The 19572-nt window shown below is 28.1% G+C and overlaps 1 protein-coding gene across 1 annotated transcript in view; it reads left to right on the forward strand.

Annotated features, from left to right (window-relative positions):
- LOC111618236 (laminin subunit alpha-1-like) overlaps nucleotides 1-19572 on the forward strand; it is a 270556-nt gene that overhangs the window by 208029 nt on the left and 42955 nt on the right. Inside the window, exons 51-56 of the mRNA XM_023359721.1 lie at nucleotides 1202-1358; nucleotides 3235-3356; nucleotides 7812-7974; nucleotides 9435-9582; nucleotides 13118-13241; nucleotides 17479-17599. Of these exons, the coding sequence (XP_023215489.1) occupies nucleotides 1202-1358; nucleotides 3235-3356; nucleotides 7812-7974; nucleotides 9435-9582; nucleotides 13118-13241; nucleotides 17479-17599 (835 nt within the window). The remainder of the gene's footprint in view (nucleotides 1-1201; nucleotides 1359-3234; nucleotides 3357-7811; nucleotides 7975-9434; nucleotides 9583-13117; nucleotides 13242-17478; nucleotides 17600-19572) is intronic.

Raw genomic sequence — 19572 nt, forward strand, 5'->3', positions numbered from 1 at the left:
TTTGCTACTTCTTGGATATTTCCACAAAATACATAAAAATATCAAAAGATTTATATATGTTTTATTGGCTTGAATTTCCATGCTAATGACATTACTTCTGGATTAGCTTATAACAATACGAATTTACAATATTCAGAATGTTGTGGCATAATTTAATGCGAAATTATAAAGAAAAATTTTAATGACAATTTTTATAATTGATATCTTTCGATTGTTTATTTTTCTCGTAGAGAAAATGCAAATCAATTAAAATTTGTATCATAATGAAACTACTAAAGACACAAAATCAAATATGTTTTACAACAGTTAACAGGATAGAATAAGGTCACATTAGTTTATGTGGTATCTAAGNTGCACTTGATTGCCTTCTGTTTCTTTAAAAATGTTGCTACGGTTGACTGAGTTAAGCTATACTTCTTTGCAATTTCTGTTTGTTTTATTCCACCATCAATATTTTTGAAAGCTTCATTTTCAAACTTATCTTTTTTTGTGCTTTTTTTCCTCTACATACTACCTTCTTGGCCACTAGCCAGAGCTCTTGTCTGGTGGAAAAAGGAAATGCTTCATGATTGATAGATTTTGCATGATTGATCAGTTTGCAGTTTTTCATAATAGGATTGGCTGAGGTAGTGATGATGATTACAATGCCACCAATAAGCTAGTTTTGGGCAAACAATTCTGGAGTGTAAGGGGGGGTCATAGGTAACACGATTAGCGAATAATCTTAGCTCTTCGCCACATGGTCAGCCGCAATGAAGCATTTGAATTGGCTGTGGATTGCATCAACAAATCCCAATAGTTATATTGTATCAGGGTTTTTACTATTGCTGAAGTAGGTAAAAAATTACAGTATTTGTATAAGACTTCAGCTGGGATTGTGGAAGTTCTGTTGTTGTACTGGAGTTTATCATCGTATTGGGTGTTGTTTTAGAGAGGTTCAACTGCAATATCATCCCCAGAAAATTATTAGAAAACAAACTTGTCAATAAACTACATGCCATTTATGTTAAGATGATATTCTGTTTCAAACAATCGATCATTCTTTGTTTATAAAAACGATTCTGTGGGTCTAACATACTATTAGCTATGTTCATGAAATTTGTTATCTAAGAATAAAAAGTAAATCAATGATATTTAACATTGTTCATAAAATGTAATAATATAGTTATTAAAAGATAACAGTTATTATTTATTTCCCTAGAGTTGGAAATATTGCAAAATTAAGAGTACAACCAAATACAGATGGACAACTTCCTGATCCGTGGGAAGTTGAAGGTACATCACCTGTTGGATATTCTAAAATGGATTTTGATCAGTCATCACATCTCTATGTGGGAGGTTTACCAAAATTATATCAGGTAATATTATCTATAATTCTTAATAATAACTAAAAATAGTGAATTTTACAGATTTAAATTTTGTATAATCATATAATAATGTACTAATTTGAGTTGATTAATTTTAGCAAGTTTTATTTTTATAAGATGTTATGTAGTCAGTATTTTATTATAATTGGAATGTTTTAATTTTTAAACAAAAACAGAACAAAAAAATTTTTAAAAACTTTCTCCCATTTACAAATTATTTAAACTTATTAACATGTGCTGTTTGAATCTGTTTATTGTTAAGTGTTTGTCTGATAATCAGGTATGAAATAGCTTGAAAAACATTTAATTCAAATAAACTACTGTTTGACTGTAACACATTAATTTTTTCAGAATTTTTAATATTGATTATAAATTAAAGAATTTATTGATATTTGATAAAATTATTGACATATTTAAAAAACAATTTGAAATATAATTTTTAATGTATAAATCAATTGAAAACAGAAACAAAGATTTATATGGGAAAAGTTTTGTTGGGTACTGAGATTTTATGAATATATAATGTGATTAACTGTTCCCAAGATAAGTGATAAGATGAATTTTTATTACTGAGGTAAATCAAATAATGTATTAGTTAGAAGCCAGAAAACTAAACATTGTCATATACATCTATGCTTTTCATTGTAAGTAATTCTCCAAGTATCTAGTGCATCTAAACTCCTAGCATTCTTAAAGCTTAGATAAATAAAATATTTAATGTATTGCCTAAAATTGAGTTTGGACCTATCTATAATCAAGCATTTTTCACATGCTAGATTTTTGGACAACTAGTGATTTATAATTTAATATTTATACTTTGAATATTATTTATTTATTAGAATGCTATATTAATGATACATATATAACATTCATAAAATACATTGAATATATATATATATATTCTTCAATAATGTATTTTATAAAATTTATATTCAAACATAGATGCAATTGTGAAAATGACACCTATATGTGATTTTCAGCAAATAACTGTAATGTTCTAACATTTTCGGCCACAGTTTAAAGGCCCTCATCAGGAAATAAGACAAAAAACAAAAGGCATTTCTATCATTTGATGGAGAATACCATTATGTTTAAAATATAAATTCCTTTAAATTGTGGCCGAAAATGTAAGAACATTACAGTTATTTGCTGGAAATCGCATATAGGTGCCAGTTTCACTGTTGTACTGTTCCAGATTTTGTGTGTCCTGTTATTTATAGATTGAAATCATAAAATTTTGATTCTTATAAAAAATATACAGAAAACCCCTTCTTTTATGATCAAATTGGTTCTAGGTAAGATTATCAAGTGCTTTTATGGAGACTGGGGGTAGAGTGGGTCTCTTTTGCATTTTTTCTTTGAACAAATGAAAAATGTTGAATGTTTCTTTATTAATAAAAAGTAGTCTTAAAGATTTTATTTTTGTTAGTAAAAATAACATAACATTAATTTATAGGGGTAGGAATCTCTATGGGCCTCTAAGTTTTTTCTAGTTCTAGAGAAAAATCTCCAGTGTCCTCCTTTTGATTGCTCTAGTTCTTGGCAAATCATTATTATACAATGCTATCATAGAACAAATTACTCTATTTCCCAAAAACCCAGTACACAAATTATGCTCTTGGAAATGTAGTTTAAATTATATAATATCATATAAAGATGGCCAACAAAAAAATGCAAACACTTAATTATGATTTTTAATATAATATCAGAAAATTTATAGTCATAAGCAGGAAGGTTGTAAAGAAGGCAATCATAAATTGGAATACCTTATATTTTATATTATATATTATACAGTAATATTTAAATAGTTTAAAGATTATTTGAAAATTTTAAATATGGCATTTTTTTTCTTTTATAAAATATTAAGGTTCCAAGAGAATTAAAAACACAAGCATTTTTTGGCTGTTTATACGGAATTATTTTAGATGGAAAACATATTCCATTATGGAATTTTCTTACAAATCTTGGATGTGATGGTTGTAAAGAAGGGTAAATATTAAAAATTTTATTATAATTTTAAGTAAATATAAGTATAGTACTTGAAGTAGAATTGAACAACATAATTTGGAAATTAATGCCAGTTAAAGTAAATTTAAATAAGAAGTTAAGCAGTTTGAATCATACCTTATTATTTCCATTATTGTAGTCATAAATTATTTAATAAATTAGAGTTAAAGTCAACTAGAATTAATTAAGATATGAATTAATGGACCATGATATAGATGATTTTTATAAATCATCTACATCATGGTCCATTAATTCATATTTACTCAAAATTTTATAAAAATCAATTTAAAAAAGGAAATTTGTTAAATGTTTTCAAATCTCTACCAGAAAAGAATTTTAAGTCTTAAGAAGTTTGCAAAAGGGATATTTTCTAGTTTTGCTTCTATGTACCTTTGTGAAAAAACCTTTTCTAAAATGTTTGATATGTTGAATTTATATATCTCATTGCCATCCAATGAATATCTAAACAGATTTTGGTATTTTTTGCCACAAAATTTATCCCAATTTTGATGATGGTCTTTTGAAAAAACCATTGCAAATTTCATGTTTATTTATGTTCTTTGTTATTTAGAAAGAAAAAAATTTTAATCTCTATCTTTCACTATTTTAATCTCTATCTTTTGTATCTGGTCCATAGACTTTCCTTTTACAACTCATGTGGCCCTTTTCAGAAAAAAATTGGAGATCTTTAAAATAAGATGTTAACTTTATTGTTATTAAATTAAATTTGTTATTTCTGTATTTTTTATTATTTTTATTTGTTTTATATTACAACAATTAAAACTGAATGATTTTATTTATTTTGTTTATTTTCTATTTTGACATGATTTATTGTTAATTTCTAACAATTATAAAATTAAAGATTTTTATTCTTTCGATGATCAGTTTTAAAATGGAATTATAATATTCTGAAAATATTTAATTTTTTAAAATAATTTTTGTAATTTAAATATTTTTCATTGTTTTGCAGTAGAAATCAGCTAAAAATTTCAGCTATTCTATGCAACATATGATAATTATAAATTTTTAAACTAGCAAGAATATAGTCAATTACAGTTTAATAACAGTACTGCCATATTTTATTCTCATAAGATTAAGTTTACATTTCTTCTCATTTTAAATCTTACATTCAGAGAGAATCATGATAACATTTTTCTATATAGTTTTATAGAAAATAGAAGAAAATAGTATAGCTTGAGCTAAGTGCATGGTGGACCATTTTAATCGATCCAGTGGTATAACTCAAAAAATATACATCTTATGAAAAAATCATTGAACCAAAAATGTTTAACTTTGAGGAAATCATAAAATGGGACTATCAGTTTCTCCATTTTTTTTATTGCATATTCTGATTCTACACCAAAAATAAACAAACTTTTACTAAAACAAAAGATGCACTTATCAGAAGTTACAAGCATTTGAATGCTACAACACTGTGAATGCACAAATCTGTGGATACTTTAAAGTTTGCTGAAAAAAAGAATGCAAATTCTAAAAACAAATCATTAGGAAATTATTATTATTTGGTGGAACCAAGAATAATATTTTTTATTTATCACAAGCTTGATGGCTTTAATATATTGTGACACTAGTTTTGTATCACTTCATTATTTGAAGAAAGAGAATGATTCCATCAAATAAGTTTACTAATGACATTTTTATCATTTCTCTTCCTTTGTTTCTGCATATTTTACAGATATCAACAGATTCTTACTTGCATCACATGTGGCTGCTTAAAACTTCAAATGCTTTTAAGTTTTAACTTCAGATAAGTGCATTATTTGAAAAAATGTTTTAGTAAAAGCTTGTTTATTTTTGGTATAGAATGAGAATATGCAATAAAAAAAGGGTTTTTCCATTAAAGAAAATGAACTTGATCCAATTTTTACTAATTGTAGTGCCACATCTGATGAAACTGATACCAGGGCTGAAGACGAAGCATGATTCTGACTTGAACTCAGAATTTTGAATCTGACTTTGACTCTAAATAATAATTTAAAATATGTTAACCCAGAATGGCATTTCATCACTACCAAGTGAATCATCAGGTTACTTTTTAAGAATTTTTTAAGTAAATCATCAGATATTCTTATTGAAACTGAAAGTAATTATCTTTTTTTTTATAGTTATTTTCATTATCAACATTATTATTTTTTTCTTTAACCACACATTGATACATAAAATATTTTCCATCTATGATCATAGTAAAGTATTCAAAAACAGTAGATTTAGCCTGAATTGTCTTAGCCATTTTATATGGGTCTTTTAACAATAAAAATTTAGAATTAATTAACTCAGAATGGATTTGAATATAAATTTCTGAAAAGAAAATCAACAATAATTAGTGATATAAGTTACAAAGAAAGATCGTGATGTAGGACAATTATCATAAAATAAGTTCTTGTATATGTCCTATAATATAAGAGGTTTCTATAATGAAAGTTAGGAGGTTAATACTTTTATTAGGAATAATGTAATATAAAATACATAATAAAAAGAACAGGAGTCTGAGTTGGTTTATTTTTACTGACTCTAACTCATCTCGTGACAAATTTGTTTCTGTCTGCATGACTGATTCCACAGCAGTGGCATACCATTCATGGAAGCACAGCTTCCCTTGTATTTTCTAAAATATAAATACATATTGTGTGATTATTTTTATATTTTAACATAGTTTGAATTAATTTAAATTAATATTTTATTATAACTGCATTATGTATCTTAATTTTAATTAATTCAAAGTATGTTAAAATATAAATACATATTGTGTGATTATTTTTATATTTTAACATAGTTTGAATTAATTTAAATTAATATTTTATTATAACTGCATTATTTATCTTATTACAAATTTCTATACTACATGTGAAAAAATGATAAAATTGCTATTGTATATTCAAATATATATTCATATATGCATATTCCCAATGGAAGCACCATATTGTCAAATATGGAATAGCTTCCATGGCAAAAATATTTGAATTGTGTAAAGCAGCCAGATTATATGCATTCATGCATGTGCTTTACAGAGCACCTACCTCACATGGTTTAGCTCTTGGATGCTACACATCAAAATATCATATAACACTTCCAGTGATTCTATCCATGGCTGGTACAGCTTCCCTATCATCAAATATCACTGCATGCCACTGTTCCACAGCCCTGATATATACACAAATATGAAGAGTTAGGCATTGATTATCATACTTTTCAAAGACAGTTTGCAAAATTTTGAAATTATCTTTGAAAGGCATATTTTATTTAAAGATCAACCTAAGTCTGAAAAATCATCTGAAGTAAATGATGTTAAAGTTTTAAGGGACAGACAGAACAGCAATTTTTTTTTACATTTTTTATTAACAGTATGTCATGATTTGCCTCAACTATGTGATCTTCATGTAGTATTGCCAAGAGACTTAAACAAAATTTTATAGTTGTTGTTGTTTTTCTTTTAACAAGTGATGATTAATTATACACTACTGTAGAAGCAAATCTCTCATAAACTACAGAAGAAATTTTTTTAATTATTAGGAATTTACAGAACATCTATCTGAAAATTAGGACTCATTTTAAAGATTAATGTTTGGGTTTTTTTATATGTCAGAAAAATCTCATTGACAGAAGGAAAGTATAAATTTAAATATTGAATGAACATTTCCTAGGTTGATTGACCTCTGATAATGAAAGGTGAATTAAGTGCAAAATATGATGATTGATGTTGTTGATGATACCACCATTGTAATTAAGTAGAAACACTCAAACTTTCATCAAGAAGCTTTGTTTGTATGTGTGTATTTGTGGGATATAGGATTACAGAGAAATAGTATATAATATATCATCATTCATGATATAATGTCATCATTCAATTTTAATGATTAATACTAATCTTTATTCTCATCTATTGGACATATTGAAGGAAGCACAGACACTACAAATTGGTTTTAACTTTAGTAAATTAGAAGAGCATAAACATTTCATCACAATAATGCTTTAATTTATGGCAATTGCAACTCAACAAAACTTGTAAAAGTTTCAGTGGGACATTTTGCAAAATCTGCTATATTGTCCAGATTTAGCCTATTCCAATTTTTACATTTTCTGATCGTAGAAAAATTCTTTCAATAAAAAATTGTTTAAAAATTTTAGAATATTTAAACAGAGACTGATAAAATTTTTTGATTAATGGATATAGTATAGTATAATATAACAGAATCCACAAATTTCCAGAGAGGAAGAGACAGGTTATATTAAATAATGGAACAAATGTAATTGCTTAAATGAATAAACACTATATTACAAGTTTTATTTGAAGAATGTGTAGAAGTTTTTCACTCACTCAATATATATTCTTTGTCTGAAATAATGGAAACAGTAGTAAATGTTATGTAATAAGTATATTTAATCCATATTAATAAAAAAATATATTATTTAATTTAGAATAATTGATCAAGCTGATGTAAATGCATATCGATTTGAAGGAAATGGTTATGCCATATTACCTCAAATTCGTCGATACAATATCTATACATTTCTTGTGACTTTACAATTTAAAACATATGATGAAGATGCACTGCTATTTTTTATGTCTGATAATGTAACTGTAAGTATAATTTTTTTTTATTTTAAGAAAATTTTAACATTAATATATTGAACCAACTTTATATAATTAACTTTTATAATTCTATAATAAAATTCTGTAGCTGTTTATGTTTTAAAAAACTTAGTTAAATCTGTTTGTCTTTAGTTTTTTGTTTTAATTTTCAGTGTAGCAAACAAAAACAGTTACAATTTAAGAACCATAGATTTAGAATAGAATGAATTTAATGATAATATAATGAACTAAACTAAATTGCCATGATACCATTCCTAATTTTTAAATTTGTTTAGTCAAAACTAAGTTTTTTATAATTAGAAAATTATATTTGCTTATATAATGTTATTTAGTTGGGAAATTGATTGAAACAAAGCATTTTAAAACCATATAATAATGGAGTTAAAAATTTAGATTTTGAAATATTTTCCCTAGTAAAATATTTTATAGGTTAAAGAACATCTACATTTAGAACAAGATGTTATTTCCTTCTCTAAAATTTTCAAGAAATTTGTCATAATCACACAAAAAAAAAGAGCTGAAAATGGAACTAAAAAGTTTTGAAAACAACACTTTTCAACACTTGTTTTGCCTTTTTTTATTTTAAGTGCAAGTTTAATACTTTAAATGTTTGTTAATGGAGCCATTCTGTAAGCCAAGTCAGATTGAAGAATACACAGTACTTTCATATAATATGCATTCTGTCAGATGGAACTTTTTTTACCTCCTAAATAAATTCTGAAAGTTTGAATATAGAAATCAGCTAAATTTTCTTATATTTTGTTGAAACTTTCTGAAAAGATTATTAATAATTTTGGCTAAGTGGAAGGGATGTTGATGTTAACCATTATTGTTTAGTACACTACATAAAATAGTTCGAACTAGAGAAAAAGTTGATAGATTTCCTTAAGCGGAATTCAGTGTACTCTGAAACTGTATAGATTTTTGCATGCATCAAAAACTTGTGATTTTAATTGATAGTTACACTAACAAGAATCTACTGTATTTATTAATAAATTAAAAATAGTAAAACATTTCAGTTTTGAGAAAATCATTTGCTAAATTCCCTTCTACATTTTATTATTTTTATAATAATAATGAATATTTCAGTAATTTTATGCTGATAAAAATTAATCATATCAAGTTAAATGAAAAAAAATCTTAATTTTTAGTAATATCAAAATTTTTGATAAGTTATGTGGTTAACAATTTAATTGTTTTATAAACTACAATATTTAATTAAAATCCAATAAATCTTGTAAATTTATCATATTCTAACTTTTTAAATTAAGGTTAGGGTAAATTAAATTTATGATAAAATAAATATTCTTTAACATAAATTTATTGTAAATATATGTTGGAAGACTACTTTAACTTCAATATAAAGGCACTTTTTATATACTGTATGTATATTTACATGTTTGTATTCAAAATTTATACTTATTTAATTGATCATATTTGCATTTTAGGGACATTTTGTTTCCTTAGAACTACAAGAAGGACATGTAGTTTATCAGTTTGATTTAGGAAATACTTCACGCTTAGTCTTAAAAACTCAAAAAAAGTACAATAATGGAAATTGGTCAAAGTTGACTGCAGGAAGAGATATGTTACAAGGTATGTATAAGCTTGGGCTGATCAGATCAAGACAATGAAAAGTCATACAAAAAAAAGCAAAATAATAATAATAACTTATACATTTGCACTTACTAGATTGTGCACCTTTTATGAAAAATAATAACAGATTAGAAGCAGGATTCATTGATTTGTTATGATTGGCTCAAAAATGAAACTAGTGTTTATTTCTGTTTTCTGTATTTCTTTATTGTAAATAGAATTATAATTTTGTGATAAAACAATGAAGTATAGTTTAAACGTTATTAGTTTTAAAAATAATATATAAATATTTGTTAACAAAACATGTATTAAATAGTTGAAATAAAACAAATTACTTTTTAAACTACTTTATGATGAAAAATCCAGTATGTTAGAATTAAAAAAAGATTAAAAAATACATTGCAATGTATATTTTTTTGCAAAACAAACTTCAAATTCTTAGTAAGCAGTATTATAATGCCATATGCAGAAGGTCTGATAAGTGTAATAAAATATCATTATAACTATTTATATATATATATAATGAAAATTACATATATAACTATTTATACATATATAATACTTTTTTTAAAACATAATAAAAAAAATAAATAAATAAATTTATTGATTGTTCAGAATATATTATTAATCATTATTGTTAAGTATATTATATAAAGCATAATAAAAAATTTGAGGGTTGTAGGGCCTGATAGGTTCATTCCATTTAGAAGAAATTTATTGTTGTTAAAACAATTGTTTCTTTGATAAACTGGGTTAATTGGTAAGCTGCTGAATAAAAAATCTGATACCACCCTCTTCACATCATCATCTGATTGGGAGATTCACCCTTTCAGAGATTTTTTCAAAGAATCAAAGGCTTAAAAATCATATGATGAGAGATCTGGTGGATTCTCCAAGTGCCTCCCATTTAAGGGATCCAAATTCTGCATGATGACTTTGTCAACATGGGAGTGTGTATTGTTGTGATCTTCATGGAATTTCATGCACCATTTCAGAATAATGGTTTGACAGGAATGCATTCCCATACTCTTCATCATTCTGTAATGAATGTCAAATGGTTTCTGTTTTCCTGCAGCCAAAAATAGGACAATGGCATGTTGATCTGATTTGGATATACAGGGTGAGACAGAAAGGACAGACATTTAAAAAAAAATCATAACAACTGTAATTGTTACTACAAAAGATATTTGTTGGAAGATGTGAATTCGTATTGGTTTTCCACACTTAATTCTGTAAAGAATTAAGTGTGGAAAACCTTACTTCCACACTTACTTCCACATGGGAGATGTTGTTTTCCACACTTAATTCTTTACAGAATTAAGTGTGGAAAACAACATCTCCCATGTGGTGTACATTATCAGTTATACATTTCTGGAGGCAATTTTGATGACTTCCATGTGAATAACTTTGTATGCAAGGATGCAGAAACTTATTCCCATCAGATGTGTACAACTGAGCCGTCCTCTTTTTATACGACTGTTTCTTCAGTCATACACAAACACACAGTGTTCTATCGTACACAGCTCTATGCCTTCAACTGAAAAGACAATGCTAAGACCTCACTACTTTCACGCTACCTGCCACACATCTGTCATTCCACCTGGTGGTGAGTTCTAGCCATTTCAAAAACATCCATCCTTTCTGCCCTACCCTGTAATTGTTAGCAACAACAGTATCAATATATGTACATTCCATACACAATTTTGAGTGTAATGGATACCTTGCTAATTGCATATCTAGATCACTGGCTTAGTAGGGACATTCCAATACTGATACCTTATCAATACTTTCCTTCGACACCATGTACTTGACACTTTTGATTCAATACCAATACCTGTATTGATACTTATCCTCAGGTATTGGATCTGGTATCGTTACATTTTTCACAGAAAGTTAGGATCTGACCAAAACTGGATTTTGCAGCCAAATCAAAAATTGAAATGGAATGTTACACTATTTTCAGATAAGTTAAATTTATATTAAAAAATATTAATGACCAAAAATCAATAAATGTATTAAGTCAAATTTCATTTCCAGAATCTATTTTTGCTTAGAGTTCTGATTACTGTTTATAAATACATATTTAGTTAAACATTATGCAGTACTTATGTTTGTTAATTGACTTGGATGATCAGTGATGTTTAAAATGAGCTATAATTTGTATATATTTGTTTGTATTGACATTTGTAAAATTTGAACACAATAAATGACTTTCAATGTAAAGACACTGTTTTACCTCTTCACCAACAATTTCTTATTCACCCCTATCCCATGTATAGTAGTACCCACAGAACCCATTAGCAGGACTAGATCTGGGACTTCTTTTGTGTACATAAGACATCATATGAGTGTAAACTGAAGTGTTAACTGAAACACTGACTTCTGAATCAGTCAGTCAGGATTCAATTCCTTGGATTAATCAACAAAATACTAATTGCTGTTGTGGGGCTCATGCGACCTTCATTATAATGAGTATAGTACCTTCTCATCAGTAAAAGCAACTGGAAGGCAACACAACAAACTGGTCATGGCAAGATTTCCAGTATCAATACCTGATGCTGATACTGTCCAGTATTGATTCTTTAAGACCAATACCAATACTAATACCAGTATTGATACTTTAAAACTAATCATGATACCAGAATAATGACTTTTGTGGTATCAGGACATCCCTACATAGGTGTGGGGTGGGGTATACATAGGGCTGGCACAAGCAAATTTGGCACCCTAGGTGAACTGACTTCTGTGCCTTCAAGAAAGTTGAAATATCAACATATTTGAAATACAAAATAGTATTCTTATATATGAAAAAAACAATTGAGCTGATAAGTATTACATATCTATTGCCAATAATAATACTATATTAATTATGTAAGGATAAAAGAGAATATTCACTATTTAGCCATCCAAAATATCTAAAAAACATGCATCTTACAATAAAAATGTTCTGCATCAATGAGGGACTAAAGATGGCAGTAGTAGTTTCCTCATAGTTGTTACATAGGCATTACTATTGTTGAAACAAACATCAACTTCATATTTTCCAATAGAAACCCCTCATTTTTTTTATTACATATTCCAATTTTATGGGAAAAATAAGATAGATTTATTTGGGACATTTTGGTCAGATGGTGAACCTAGCAGAAACATTGGTATTTTTTGTTCAACAGTTGTGTTTGCATTCATATCTGTAATATGTTTATTGTATAAAACACAATAAATACAAATATTTGTATGAATTTTATTTTTGATAGTGTATCAGTGCAAACATTCAGATGAAAGATTGAAAAAATAATATGAATTATTTCAGTCTGATTTGAATCTAGCAAAAGTTATGAATATTGGTACTTTTGAATTTTTAGCTTAATTTAATATTACTATTATTATTACTAAATTTTTTACAGAATAATAATTTTTTTTTGTCAAATAGAAATGTACAATAAGGAGCTATATTACCGCTACTTTAATATTTATAATTAAATGTAATAGCCATATTTAAATTATATGTATTAATTATTATTATTATTATTATTAGGACAGTTATCTGTAGATGATGAACTTCAAGAGGGGAAACTACCAGAGAGAGGACCCATTAGTTTAGAATTGAGCAAGAGTTTGTTATATTTTGGTGGAGTAACACCTGGATTTGGAAATAATAAGTATGAATTATTATGATTTCATTTTAAGCATATAAGTAACTTTTAAATAAATTTTGTGTCATTACATTATTACTTGTCAGTTAATAATGTAGAAATAGAACAATATACAGTACTTTGTTTTTGTGTTTTTTCATAAAGTCATAAATGAATGTTTTATAATTTATGTAAGAAGGTTTGTATTTGATTTTAGATAGAAATAGTAATATGCTTTGCACAAAGTATATTACTACTTCTAGTTTAAATATATATTACATAAACTAGTAGTAGTTTATGTAATATATCCATATATATGTTATGGACAAAGTGATTAATAAGGCATTATGAATAATGACTAAAAGGGTTAAGCAGTCTGATAAATATTGATTAATTTATTCAATTGACCAGACAAAAAGTATTATTAACAAATTTATACTTCAATCAAAAAAACCAACTTAAAGGAAATTTCTAGAATGTCAGTTTTTATATAAAAAATTAAATATTTTTTAAATTTATTTATTCAAGCAATTAAGATTTTAATGACATTTGGAATTACATAATTTTTTTTTCTTTATAGTATTTGTATCTATTAGATTTGCAACCAATTTTGCAGCAGCATTAACTATAGCCTTGGCCTCCAGAAAGTTATGACATTCTTGCACATTCTCTAAGCAAAATTTCTGCACTTGGTATATCTCCAACAGAAATTAAGTTTTCTTCACAAGCAGTAAATTGGTTTCTGGAATAAAATAGATTTAATATGCCATGTTTGACACCCAGTTTGTTAAGGTTTTTATCTTCAGCTGCAACTGTAAGCTTTTAAGGGGAATTCTGCTTATCCCATATGAAGATGAACCTAAGGGCTGTTTGCGGTGGGTGGTGGTGGAGGAAACAGTGATAACAAGTGTCTAATATAAAACCATTTATTTTAATGTAAGAGTGACTTACAATATACAAAAAACTTTGTTCTAGAACAATTGGTTGTTCAGACATCCTGGGCATCAATGTTGTTTCTTTGATCGCTGATCGAAGGTGGCCCCAGGGCAGTGGCATTGACAAATCCATAAGGCAGATGGGGAGACTCCATCAGTTGGTGTCGGTGACATGGTCTAAGTCTGTAGTGGCATGGGTTACAGGTTGGCACAATTGACGAAAAACTTCCTTTTGTGCATTGAAACACAGCGTCTTGGTTATTTGGAATGTTAACTAACCAAGTGCAATGTGTCCTTGATTGTTGGGGATTATATCAATCTCTGTTCTTTCTTTTGCCCATTCTGATTGGTTGGTCTCCTCCAGTCACGCTTTTCAAATGGCTGGTCCCTCATTACTAAGTGTAATGGGACTCCAAGCTAGAATGCTGGAGAGGTCAAAATCAAAGCTGAATTCGATCTCCCACTGATCATAGGACAACATTCTTTCTATGATTTATGATTCTGTGTCATAGTTTGATATAAACAAAAGGGTATCTGACTACAAACATTTTTTTATAACCTTTCTAAAACAATTAAATTTTCTATAAATTGATTGATTTTTATGAATTTTGTGACAGTTCAGAGCTGTCCAGGACCTCACACATAACGATACCTGAAATATTTTTTCTATTACTGCAGGTTCCATGTACATCTGGTACACAAATCCTTACTGTGTCACCAACATTAGCTGTCCTTTTTACAATTAGACAAGGCCATTTCCTTTGTCTTAGACTCACTTTTTTTCTTTCTTTTAGTTTTGAATCAACCGTTTTTTTTATTGTCATTTACTGACTCTATAGTACCAATAACATCCTGGTTTTTGGACATCAGCATGTTAGATGTTTTTCATGTGAAAGGAACATTCTGCTTTTTTCTGACAGATTTCACATAAGTTCAAGTAAATTATGATCATCTCCATTGTAATATTTTTATATTTTCTACTTAATTCTTTTTCTGTGCACTTTCTGCCACCATTGCCACTAACAATATGGACATCATGAAATGTCTGAAATATTTCTTCAGTGTGAATGTAATATTTAACCACATTACCTTCTAAAACAGGCACAATTAATTTTCCTATTTCTATGATAGATACAATGTCATATCTATGTACATATGTATTCTTCTGGTAACTTTGGAGTCATTTTGATTTTTGACATTCACTTTTTGTATCATTGTCAAATATGCTGATTTTGTAAGAATTTGACTGTTTTGATCTTTTGATACTATTTAGCATAAGTCAGATAGCATTTCATAGGAAAATAATTGTTATTGTCATTGCCCTAATAAATTAAATTTAGCAATACAGTATTTCAAAGTAAAAAAAATGACAATTGTTTTTCCTTTGAAATACTGTATTGCTAGATTTAATTTATTCATCAGAGACTTTATTTTTCATTTGATTAAAATGAGAATTAAAATCTCTGTCCTGTAATATGATTTTGTTGGACAGTGATATTAATATGAAAAAAGAATAATTATAATTACGGCATCTATAGTCAAGCAGATGGATCAAAGAATTTTACAATTACGATACTGTGGTGGTGTAGAAGACAAATAATGGATTACAAAGTAGTAACAATGAAAAACAGGGTTTTATTTAGTTACTTTTCACATAGTCCTTCTTACACCTGGTTCTTTTGGATTCCAAACTATGTTAACCATATATTTTCAACACAGCCCGATATATTCTTTATATTTACAAAGGCGGGAGACACGTGTTCACGACAACACAAGGTTTACTTTGAGAGATATCTCCACAATATTACTACTAACTTAAACTACCTTAACCTAACTTACATACTAATAGTAATTTGGTAGTAGAGGTACTACCAAATTACTCAGAATTTAAAATGGTAAAATAGTCAAATTAAAGTACTGCAATCATTTGGCTTATTATTAAACGTTTGAGATGTTTATTTATGTTAGTTTATATATTGATAGTTATACAGATTCAGAAATCAATGGTAGTAGTGATCAAACAGAATTGAAACTATGTTGAATCTCAGCATATAATCATCAAATATGTCACAAAATAATTTATTTGCGAAGATAGAAAAATGATATTAAACATTTCAAATAAAAGTTTGTTTCCAAAATTTATGTTATATTCTGGTTATATCAGTAATAACAATCCTAGTATTTGAAAAATATAACTAGTCATAATGTCTTCCTACTGATCTAAATTTCTTTTGTACTCATTTCACATCAGATTTCATTTATTGAATGTTTTTAAAGATTGATTTTAATCATTAAATGATTTAAATTTCATCATAATAAATTTATATTAACTGACCTGCATCATAAAATTGTTTTAATGAAATGAATATTATTACTTTAAAAAAATTTATATATATATATATTTAAATTTCTCATCTTTAAGAAAAATTATTGTTTTCAGAATACTATAAGAATAAGAAGTGATTATTTATTGTGAGATTGTCACAATGTTGGGCTGCAATTTTTAATCCTATTTTTAATTTATTTTGTTTAAAATATATGCTCTCTCTATTGCAAGTTAGTAGTATCGTGCCCCTGTATATCATACTTTTCCTTTAACAATAGAGTTGTCCAAATCATCTATTAATTTCTTTCAGGGGAAAAGTTTTGAATTGAAATAATGTAACTTTTGGTGCAAACTGGAAGTTCATATGTAATGAATCAGGGTCTCCTGCCCTAAAGGTTTCTATATCTGTTCTTGGATTTTATCTATCTAATTCCATTCTCGAGATTAAGGAAAGACTGATAGACCGACAGACAGACATCAGTGGGAATTTATAGGTCTATAATTTTTTTTAACTTGCAACCTAATTAAAGTAAATTAATATCAAAATTTTAAGTATGGAATTAAAAAAAAACAAAATAGAAAGAAAAAGAAAGGCTTCATTTTTTAAAATTATTATCATTATATTAGCATCTCAATTAATAATTTTTTAAATTGACAAATAAGTTGTTTAACTAAGAATTAACCAATTCAATTCATAAAAATTAATTGTCATGAAGAAAAATTATAATTTAAAGTTTTATTTTTTTTGTTAACTGATATAAATTTATGAAGTAATTTTTAAACAATGTAAACATATTTAATTGTGTTTAATTCAAAAATATGTTTTAAATTTATAATATTAGCATTTAGGTTAAATCACATTATTACAGTATTTAAAAAATACTATCTACAAATATCTAATTAATATAACAAACTGTATTTTTTTAAACATTTTTGATTTTATCCATATCTAGTTATTAGCATGCAAATAATATAAAATTTTTTATTTGTTTTTAATATACAGGTGGTCAAGAGTTACTTTTCAGAATTATTTAGGCTGTATGAAAGATCTTCAGATTGACACAACAATTTTAAATTTACTTAATTATAAATACTATGGAGTTGAAAGTGGTTGCAAGGATACAGTAAGTACATTATTTAATAAGATTAAAAATAACGTCAAAATTTAAAATATTATACATAACATATCATTAATAAGCAGCATTGTTGAATAACACAATATATGGAAAGTTTCAAGCAAAGTTTCTTTTTCAATATACACTGCTGCCCATTAAAAGTGCTATACCAGGAGGGAAAGCAAATAGCAGAATCATATTTATTGTGCACATACAGTATAATGGGAGGAAGATATGATTAAATTCAGAGATAATTTTGAGATACAAATTATGCAGAAATCAGTACCAAGAGCAGCTGCCCCTGGCAGCAATAACAGCTGTAATCTGGCTGGGTATCGAGTCAGAGTGTGGATGACAGGTATGGGTACAGAAGTCCATGCAGCTTCAACTCTATACCAGAGTTTATCTATCGTACTGGCTGGTAAGTGGTCCCATGCCAGTTTCTCAGCAACCATTGACCAGACATTCTTAATTGGTGACATCTGGAGAACATGTTGGCCAGGGCAACAGTTGAACATCCTTTGTATTCAGGACGGTCAGGACAGCATGGGCAACATGTGGTTGTGCATTCCTGTTGAAAGATAGCATGACAGAGACCTCAAAGATAGGGCATAACAACAGGCCTTTAACACATCAGAAATGTAATGGTGACTGTCTAAATTAATAGCTATGCAAACAAGAAGTGACAAGGATGTGTACCAAATGGCAACCTGTATCATCACATTAGGTCCTGGGCCCATATGACAATGATGAGTGCAAACTGGCAATGATTGTTTCCCTCGGTGCTTTCACACAAATATGGCCATCATGATGCTGTATGCAGAACTGGGCTTCATCTGAAAAGCAACATGATGCCATATCCATATTCATCCATATTCATCCATATTCATTTTTTTTTTTTTTTTTTTTTTTCATTTGATGGTCATCATTTCCCCTTTCGGGGATCAGAATCATCCTTGTCCCGTTTTCACATCACAAGGAGGACGTTTCGTTTATTAAAATTAACATTATTACAAATTGACATTAAGTACATAGAGTAAAAAGTTATAAAATACATAAATAACACTGTACAGCCTGCTTGTCTAACTTGACAAGCATGTGCCGGAAGCTTTCCGGTCAATAGGTGGTGAAGAGGACTTTCTCCATCACCTTTACAAAAGTGTCCTTCTCACGAAGGTCCTGAGGTCATGTTTGAGGCACTTATCTCTGATGAGGTTATAGAGTTGTAGGTCATTATTTCCAGTGTTTAAATGATGAAGACTTAGAATTTCTGTCCTTTCTTTATCATACTTGTAACAGTTAAGTAATAGATGACTTATGTCTTGAATGCCGCTACCACAATCGCATACTTCTGATTGCCTTTTACCGATTTTCTTTAAGTATGAGTAGCAATTCCCGTGGCCTGTATATAGTTGACAATTGATGTGATCCATAGGGAGCCAATTGAGTTCTTTGACTCGTTCTTCCACGCTTGGTATTAACCAAAACATGTGTCTTCCTTTCTGAGAGTATGACCATCTGTCTTGCCACTCTGCAATGGTTTCGTCTCTGAGTAGTCTCTTTATCCCCGAAATGGGGATCCTGCCTTGAGTCACGTCAGTCATGTGTGCCGCCTCCTTAGCTAGGAGGTCCGCTCTCTCGTTCCCAAATATGCCACTATGGGCCTTTATCCATTTCATTTTGATGTTAATTCCACTTTGATTTATTATTTGTTTAATATTTAAAGCTGTTGCATTAGTATCAGCAAATTGTTGTAGAGTATCTAAAGCAGATCTGCTATCTGTATTTATTATGATTTGATCAGACACATGGGTTCTTGTTACCCACATAATTGCTCTTTCGATAGCATAGAGCTCAGCTTGAAAAACCGAGCATGAGTCCATTAATCTATATTGTTCAGTATGAATTTCAGCGTCATTCTGCATTGCCATAAAAGCAGCTCCAACGTGGTTATCCACTCTCGAGCCGTCTGTGAATATTTC

This window comes from Centruroides sculpturatus, unplaced genomic scaffold (assembly GCF_000671375.1).
Source record: "Centruroides sculpturatus isolate CEXI.00-Female unplaced genomic scaffold, Cexi_2.0 scaffold205, whole genome shotgun sequence".
Lineage (NCBI taxonomy): Eukaryota > Metazoa > Arthropoda > Arachnida > Scorpiones > Buthidae > Centruroides > Centruroides sculpturatus.